Source organism: Triplophysa rosa, linkage group LG2 (assembly GCF_024868665.1).
Source record: "Triplophysa rosa linkage group LG2, Trosa_1v2, whole genome shotgun sequence".
Classification (NCBI taxonomy): Eukaryota; Metazoa; Chordata; class Actinopteri; order Cypriniformes; family Nemacheilidae; genus Triplophysa; species Triplophysa rosa.
Window position 1 is genome coordinate 20,935,265 of NC_079891.1, and position 9,246 is coordinate 20,944,510.

Genomic DNA, 9,246 nt, shown 5'->3' on the forward strand with positions numbered 1-9,246 from the left:
GGCATCTGTAACATCAGTTCACAGTTCAGTTGGTGATTGTTATCAGCTCAAGCCAGTCCAGCCATCTTGTTGAGCAGTATGTTCTGGTCATGAGTATTCATGGACTCATAGCTGGACAGCTCCAGAGAAAAGGTGGCATTTCCAGAAGTCAAAGTGCGCATAACGGTTGAATAGCCCTTGGAAAAACAGAATAGTTGTTGTGCGTTATTCTTTAACATTAAACTGATTTGTCTTGATGATCAATCATCTGTCATATCAGTAATACCACTCACCATCATTTCTGCCAGAGGAACTGTAGCCAGCAAAACTTTGTCTTCCTGCCGACTTTGGATGTCACGCACGGTCCCGCGCCGCTGGGCGAGATCTCCAAGTACAGGACTCAGATGCTCTTCCCCCAATGTCACTTCCAGATCCATTACTGGCTCTAAAACCTGTCCTCCAGCCTGTCTCAGAGCCTAAACCCACAGATGACATCAACAGAAGCCCATTTTTTCTACTGTAATTCACTAAGATATAGAGACACAGGAGAGTTTGTGGATACCTTGAGCATACAGCGGCACACGCAGGCAGACACCATAGCTGCAGAAGTGCCCGATTCCAAACTCGCATGCTGGATGACTGTTTGTACTCCCTGTACAGGAAAACCCATCAGAGGACCTGCACAGAGAAAGAAATGATATGGTGAACAATGCAGTTTCTAGGCCTTCTGAGAATGATCCGGACATAATGACTTTCAATCTTCTGTACCCGTGAAGCATAAGCAAGTGGTTCTGTTACCTTGAAGGTATGCGCTGTGAACTCCATTTTCCACAGCCTCTCTCACATCAGCAGGGAGCTGAGCTTTTACTTCCTCCTCAAAAGTGATGTCACAGGAAGTGCCAGACTCTGTCCAAGGATGTACGGTAAGCTCCACGTTAACTACATGTCTCTTATCTCCCAGGGTACGATCTAACATGTCTGAAACATAGAAAATTATAAAGGACTTATTACATTTTGTTCTGTGTAGAAGTATACAGACGTTGTAGTTTCCTGTAATCTTCATCACAGAATAACTGTGTGCATTACATTATTAGTCTGTCTACTCTGTGTCTGTTAAAGAACTGAGGTCATATAGTTGGCTTGTGAAGCAGGGTGCAAGACTCTAAGACATGATGCTATATTTATTTTGTTTTCTCTTGTGTTCTCATTTTATTGTTTTATGCCTAGTTCTCAAAATGGACAAAGTCTATAGAGCCATAAAGTAGAAAAACACGACTTGTTAATGTGTTGGTTGTGGTTGTAATGTTCTACCACATACAAAGCTATAAAATAGAGACAATTAGCATTTTTTTGTGAATCTACCATGGCCTCATTTAGGTGAAGGCTGATTGGCTGAAGCCTCACCTGTGGCTGATGCTGATTGGAGGATAGTTTCTCTGTAGGCCACCTGCAAGGGTCCGAGATGGGTTTCTATGTTGTATTCTCTCTTGATGCGGTCATGGATAATCTCAATGTGCAGCTCCCCCATGCCACACAGTATCGTCTGTGCAAGCAGAGAAGTGTTGAGAGTGAAAAAAGAACGAGCTAAAGAAGCAATGTGGAGATTTTGGCAGCATCTAGTGGTGAGGTTGCGAATTGCAACCAATGGCTCACTCCACCCCTCCCTTTCGAAGCACTATGGAACCTATCACAGGACAAAGGCGTTGTTACGTTTTTGATTCTTTGCCAAAGGAGATAACGTATTTATAAAACATGCTCTGTAGAGCAGTTTTTCCATTCAGGGCTACTAACGAAACATGGTGAATTCCATGTAAGGTGACCCACGGAGTATGTAGATAGAAATAGCTCATTCTAAGGTAATAAAAACATAACGCATCATTATGTAAGGTTTTTATACACCTCTTAAGACATAGTTATGCATATATTGCATTTCTGTCAATAGATCCTCCAAAAAACCACCCACTGGACCTTTCAGGATTAAAGTGTAATATCAAAACCGTAAATACTAACAAAGATAAAACCATGCTAATAATTCCTTTACCTAGCGAGACAAATAATTGTTAAAGATACAAAAATAAGATCTAAAACTACTGTAAATGCAACTGCTAAATGTTTACCTGTCCAGAGTCGGGGTCTGTTCTGACTTTCAGACTGGGGTCTTCCCTCTGCAGGCAGTTGAGGGCATGCTCTAAATCTGTTTGAAAAATCATAGCGGATCTCACAGTTGGGAAATGTATCAATTCTGAAGACATGTTCACAATGTTCATACCTGCCTGTTTGGCCATAGAAGGAGGTTCAATGGAACAGAAGAACACAGGTTCAGGGACTTCCACCCCGGCAAGCACCAAACTGCTGCTTTCCCTGTGTGAACTCTTGTCGCTCTTTGTTTCATCCTGAGCTCGCCGTAATGCAGCCGCCGCAGAGGCTTTGGAGGAGACGATAGTGTCACCTGTCACAGTCTGACTCAAAACACAAAAAGAATCCAGTCATAACAGTTACCGAGAATAAGCTTTTTCACATATCATTTAGAAAATTACACAAAATCTTTGTACGTTAATAATGATATAATGTGCCTTTAAGGGGTTTACATTTTACAGGTCCTCTCTAACCAGCTTACCTGTTTGAGTCCTACTGTAAGCCCAATGTTTCCTGCAGACAAGGAGGGGATTTCTATGTGCTGATCAGCAAAAGGCAAGAGAAGACGACTCATTCTCTCCCTGGAGCAATAAAAAGATAAAAATCTTCTCCAGGTTCAAGTTTAAAACATCATAAGGAATACTTTTAGTAGTTCTTATATAGATATCTAATAAAAACGAACAGATAAACCAGTGTTATGTATCATATAATAAAATATAATATCTTAGGATAAAGAATCCAGCACTATGAACTCAAAGGTCTGAAATGTTATAATGTAATAAATTGTTTATATAAACTGCCCGTCCAAAAAAAGTCACACACTAATATTTCGTTGGACCGCCTTTAGCTTTGATTATGGCACGCATTCGTCGTGGCATTGTTTCGACAAGCTTCTGCAATGTCCAGAATGTCATTTTTTCCCATCCAGAGTTGCATAAATTTTTCGCTAAGATCTTGTATTGATGATGGGAGAGTCGGACCGCTGCGCAAAGTCTTCCCCAGCACATCCCAAAGATTCTCAATGGGGTTAAGGTGTGGACTGTGGTGGCCAATCCATGTGTGAAAATGATGTCTCATGCTCCCTGAACCACTCTTTCACAATTTGAGCCCGATGAATCCTGGCATTGTCATCTTGGAATATGCCCGTGCCATCAGGGAAGAAAAAACTCATTAATGGAATAACCTGGTCATTATTCAGGTTGTCAGGTGACCTCATTCTTTAGGCACATAACGTTGCTGAACCTAGACCTCCAATCCAATGGGAGGCTCTTACTTATTTGCTTAGTTAAATCCAGGTGGTGACTTTTTTTGGGACGGGCAGTATATATATATATATATATATATATATATATAAAGTTAGGGCCATATATATTTGGACAGAGGCACATTTGTTGTTATTTTAGCTGTGTATCAATATGTTTTCGAGTTACAGTTTTATAATAGATATTGTCTTAAAGTGCACACTCTCAGCTTTATTTAGAGTGTATTCACATTCAGATTATCTGAAGGATTTAGGAATTACAGTTCTTTAATATGAAGCGCCCCCCTTTTTCAAGGGACCAAAAGTAATGGGACAGTTGAATAAAAAGCTGTTTTATTCACATGTATGGGCTTTTCCTTAAATAATTTTGTCATAAATGAAGCATGTTAAAGGTCTGGAGTTGATTCTACATGTGGTGTTTGCATTTGGAAGCTGTTGCTGTGAACCCACATCATGGGGTTCAGGGAGATCTCCATGCAAGTGAAACAGACCATAGTTAGATTTCAAAAACACTACACATCCGTCAGAAAGATGCCAGGAACATTAAGAGCGGCCAAATCAACAATTTGGGACATTCTGGGGGAAAAAAACACACAGCTGAGCTCAGTAACAAAACAATCCTAGGCGTCCATATGAGATCAAAGTGGTGGATGATGACATTATCCTCTCCATGATGAAGAAAAACATCTTCACAACGTCCAGACAAGTGAAGAATTAATCCGGATGCTTCTGTTACATCACCAAAATAACACCAGTGACCCAGTGCCTGAGGACGTCATGCATGGAAATGGAATCACACTGCCTGAACACTATTTTACTGAAGATGTTGTATGCTCATATCATGAGATATTCCAAGCCTTCTCCATATCTTTTATTCTTTTTAGTCTTATGCAGGCTGAAATTAATTTGATCTCTCCAAAAAAATGCTTTCTAGAGCTTGTTCGGCTATTTCAGAAGTCTAATCTACCCATCCTATTCTTGAGGCTTTTGCACCTTGTTGTGAACCCTCTCTATTTTTTCCTTGTATTCTCTTTATTGCTTTGATTGACAAACATTGACATATTTACCTCTTGGAGAGTGTTCTTCACTTGTCCGGACGTTGTGAAGATGTTTTTCTTTATCATGGAGAGGATAATGTCATCATCCACCACTTTGATCTCATATGGACGCCTAGGATTGTTTTGTTACTGAGCTCAGCTGTGTGTTTTTTTCCCCCAGAATGTCCCAAATTGTTGATTTGGCCGCTCTTAATGTTCCTGGCATCTTTCTGACGGATGTGTAGTGTTTTTGAAATCTAACTATGGTCTGTTTCACTTGCATGGAGATCTCCCTGAACCCCATGATGTGGGTTCACAGCAACAGCTTCCAAATGCAAACACCACATGTAGAATCAACTCCAGACCTTTAACATGCTTCATTTATGACAAAATTATTTAAGGAAAAGCCCATACATGTGAATAAAACAGCTTTTTATTCAACTGTCCAATTACTTTTGGTCCCTTGAAAAAGGGTGGCGCTTCATATTAAAGAGCTGTAATTCCTAAATCCTTCAGCTAATGTGGATGTGAATACACTCTAAATAAAGCTGAGAGTGTGCACTTTAAGACAATATCTATTATAAAACTGTAACTCGAAAACATATTGATACACAGCTAAAATAACAAAAAATGTGCCTCTGTCCAAATATTTATGGCCCTAACTGTACAGTATGAAGAGTTTGGTTCCAAAACTGCGTTTTTAAATTTTTTCAAAAATCATGTTTTTTATTGTGCATTAATCGAAGTATTCAAGATTATTTCATTAAAAATGTATATACATACATACACACCCACACTAATATATTATATATTTTTGTGCAGATAAATACATTGGACTTGGTTTAAAAAGACTCAACACTAGGTTATACACAATAAACAGTTTAAAGGGACAGTTCACCCAAAACACTACCAACTAGAATCCAAAGCAAGCGAATTAAAGGAACAGTACGTACGATTTTTGCATTTAAATATCCAACAACCACTAGCTCATTGTTACATATTTTGTTGATCATTTGTTTACTCACATTAGGCCAAATGTTTCCAACCATGTCTGAATCTAGAGGTTTTGCGACCTCTAGTGGTGAAAATGACATACTGTTCTTTTAATTTGTGCTCGTAGAATCATTTTCATGATCTTACGTTCCGTTCCTGTTAATGTTATGCACTGCCGACTGAGCCTTCATGCATCCTGAATAGATTCTGACGAACACCAGGGGACCCCTCTGTTTGTCATGGACCACCTTAAATGCCAGCGCACTCAGATCGTCTTTATACCAGCGCCTGCACACATACATGAACACTCAGAAGTGGTACTAATACCATAACCATCAGAGCAATCTTTTTGAATGTTAACTAATGCTAAGATAATGCAGTGTAACACTCACACTACATCGTGGTGCCTCTCATTGGGTGCAGGGAGGTAAGCAGTGATGGCATCCAACAGAGGCTGAACCCCTTTGTTCTTCAGCGAGCTTCCGCACAACACGGGCACTCCCTTACGAGCTAATGTAACCCTCCTTATCGCCTCTTGTAACTGGAGTCAGAAGCATTTATTTTGAATGCAGTACTTTCACTTTGGCATGTATGTAGCAACTGACAGAACAGAGGAAAAAATATAATCTTACCTTCCCAGCAGGCACTGCATCAAAGTTTTCACCATAGTCTCCCAACAGCAGCTCAGCAAACTCATCATCTAGATCTGCTACCTGGAAATCAATTGCTGATAAATGTCTTGCCGTAACTGTAGATGCACAATGAATCAACATTGTTGTACTGTTGTTATTAAAGCTCCAGTGTATGAAATTTAGCGGCATCTAGCGATGAGGTTGTGAATTGCAAACAACGGTTCACTCCACCCCTCTCTTTCGAAGCACTACGGTGGCTGACACAGCACGAAGATGTCGTCACGTTTTCGCATCTTTGCCGAAGGAGATAACATATTTACGAAACGCACTCTGTAGAGCAGTTTGTGCTTAGCTCATTCTAAGGTAATAAAAACATAACGCATCATTATGTAAGGTCTTTATACACCTCTAAAAACATAGTTATGTATATTATATTGCATTTCTGTCAACTGATCCTCCAAAAAACTACACTGGACCTTTAAGTACAACATTCTCTTTTTTCACCTGTTCTATTAGAGCTCCTCTGGCCTCACTGACAGCCTGAAGCATCTCAGGGTCTTCTGACGCCTGCAGGGCAGTGATCTCAAAATGACGGCCATCGTCTGTTAGAGAGTTTCCAAGCCAAACCATTTTCCGCCTTGTGATCAAGTCAACCAATCCTGTGAATCCCTTCCCTGAGCCAATAGGAATCTGAAAATGTCAACAAAAGTCAGCGTTCAACCTTTTTATTGGTATCTGAAAATTTGTTTAGTTACAAAGGTTACCTGAATGAGAACAGGGTTGGCCTTGAGTTTGGTCCTTATGCTGTCTATTGAGTAATTCAAGCTATAAAAAAATAAAGTGAAATTAAAACTTCTGTAATATGTGTTGTTATAAGAAAATGTGTAAGAATTTAAAGTGATAGTTCACCCAAAATTGTGTCATCATTTACTCAACCACTTGTCATTTCAAACCTGTATGACTTTCTTTCTTCTGCAGAACACAAAAGAAGATATTTTGAAGAATGTTGGTAACCAAACAACTGCGGTACCCATTGACTTCTATTGTGTGGACACAAAACCAATGCAAGTAATGGGTACCGCCATTGTGCGGTTACCAACATTCCTCAAAATATATTTATTTTTGTGTTTTGCAGAAGCAAGAAATTCATACAGGTTTGAAAAACAAGAGGGTGATTACAGAATTTTCATTTTTGGGTGAACTATCCCTTTAAACAGTTTATTGTGTATAACCTAGCAGCAGGTTTGTCCATCTTGTTTAGGAAGCACACACATGGAATTTGATGTTTTTCTGCCTGCCGCCACACAGTCATGGTTTGAGCCTAAAATTCAGGTTCGAATCGTATAAACATCATAAAATAATAAATGTTTCATTCCCTTCATCCCAAAATACACTGTGCAAAGAACAAAAACCCAATTATCCAGCTGACCTGAACTCCAGCAGATGCATCAAACACAGCAACAGCTCCATCCAAGACTCGTAAAGCTCTCTCCACCTCCAAAGTAAAATCAACGTGACCTAAGAACGGAAAGACAATCTATTATGTTTGTGTATGTCAATGTGTATGAAAAACGTGTTACACACGTTGCATACTGTATATAAAATGTATGTTTTCACAATGTATGGAGTGAGTGACTGTATAGCAGGTGTGAATGAGTCGGATGCATGATGACCCATACCTGGTGTGTCGATGAGGTTAATTCTGTGGTCCTTCCAGTCAAAAGTAACAGCAGCTGATTGGATGGTGATTCCTCTCTCCCTCTCCTGGGTCATGTAATCGGTTACAGTGTCTCCATCATCCACATCTAAACACACAATAGATAAACTAACACTAAGAGACACACATACACCAGTGTAGAAATACAATCAAAGGCATCTAAATTTAGTCTCACCTCCCAGAGCTCTAGTATATCCTGAGTAGTAGAGCATTCTCTCTGTGGTGGTGGTCTTCCCTGCATCTATATGTGCCATGATGCCTATGTTCCGAATCCTAAACAGGAGCATAAGCAGACATATTACACATACGCTCATGCTCAATAGTACCAAAATATTTTGTGTGTAAATTCATACTCATATCTTACTTTGAGATGTCTGGATTGAGCACCGCTCTAACCGATTTGACATCATCTGCATAATTGATGTGAACATTGTAGGACTTTGCTGAAATCTGTTTTAATTTTTCACTGTTTGAAAGGAAGTCCTTTTCTCTTACCTCTGTAAAAGCTGTAGTTTCTTTTCCAGGTTATTCTGCATCTACACGTCACCGAGGATCCGTTCAAGTGTCTGATACACTGAGGCAATGACAGAGGGTATCAATGTCAAGCGGGTTTACATTTAATGCATTTATTTGGCAGACATTTAAGACCATGGACTTACCCCTCGAAGAATAGGGATGGTTAGTCCAAAATACATTTTCAAGGTGAATGTTTGAGGGAAGAGTTAAAGCTTTATGTATTCAGCTCACACATGGCAGCGCTTGATCAAAGTCTGGCCGTTGAGACTGGCTTGGACTTTAAATCCATGAAAACTTGCGTCCGATGTGTCTGCTGATGTGCTGAATTAAACATCACCAAGAGCAAACTGCTGTTTGTTTTTTTAGTCCTTGACAATATGTACAATTCAACTAACGCAAAAGCGTTTACAGATTCTTTCAAGACGGTCACAGTATGGCAAGCCAGTGCACTTGTGTCTGTGCATCTGTAAATAAGTCCGTTAGAAACAAATGAGCGGCAATGCGTTCCGGGCATAGCTCACCAAAGAAAGCAGTAGATACGTAATATGAACACCTTAAAGTGATACTTCACCCAAAAATAAATATTCTGTTATCATTTACTCACCTTCGAGTTGTTCCAAATGAGTATACATTTCTTTGTTCTGATGAACAGAGAAAGATATTTGGAATAATGCTTATAACCAAACAGATCTCAACACCCATTGACTCCCATAGGAAAAATTACGTTATCTTTTTTTTGTTCTGTTGAACACAAAAGAAGACATTTTGAAGAATGTAGGACAGCAAACAGTTCTGGGGCACTTTTACCTAACATTGTTTTTTTGCTCCTATGGTAGTCAATTGGCGTTGAGATCTGTTTGGTTATAAGCATTCTTCCAAATATCTTTCTCTGTGTTCATCAGAACAAAGAAATTTATTCACATTTGGAACAACTCGAAGGTGAGTAAATGATGACAGAATTTTCATTTTGGGTGA

The 9,246-nt window shown here is 39.5% G+C and overlaps 1 protein-coding gene across 1 annotated transcript; it reads right to left on the reverse strand.

The window, feature by feature from the left end:
* Nucleotides 1-32: 32 nt before the first annotated feature.
* gfm2 (GTP dependent ribosome recycling factor mitochondrial 2) lies at nucleotides 33-8,845 on the reverse strand. The gene is made up of 20 exons (XM_057354979.1): nucleotides 8,415-8,845; nucleotides 8,251-8,329; nucleotides 8,120-8,165; nucleotides 7,931-8,028; nucleotides 7,718-7,843; nucleotides 7,468-7,556; nucleotides 7,271-7,359; nucleotides 6,803-6,863; nucleotides 6,543-6,728; nucleotides 6,039-6,119; nucleotides 5,799-5,947; nucleotides 5,554-5,694; nucleotides 2,597-2,696; nucleotides 2,249-2,438; nucleotides 2,097-2,173; nucleotides 1,384-1,522; nucleotides 778-957; nucleotides 542-657; nucleotides 273-455; nucleotides 33-176 (listed from the first exon to the last, which is right to left on the reverse strand). Exons 1-20 carry the CDS (start codon nucleotides 8,448-8,450, stop codon nucleotides 48-50), a joined length of 2,295 nt encoding a protein of 764 aa, XP_057210962.1. The 5' UTR covers nucleotides 8,451-8,845; the 3' UTR covers nucleotides 33-47.
* Nucleotides 8,846-9,246: the final 401 nt, after the last annotated feature.

Excerpts from the sequence above, each read along its gene's own strand:
- gfm2 (XM_057354979.1), bottom strand. The coding sequence starts at position 8,450 with ATGTATTTTGGACTAACCATCCCTATTCTTCGAGGG. Across the intron at positions 6,729-6,802 it reads CCAACCCTGTTCTCATTCAG|ATTCCTATTGGCTCAGGGAA; the intron begins GTAACCTTTGTA and ends TGACATTTTCAG. Across the intron at positions 6,120-6,542 it reads GAGGAGCTCTAATAGAACAG|GTAGCAGATCTAGATGATGA; the intron begins GTGAAAAAAGAG and ends ATTGATTTCCAG.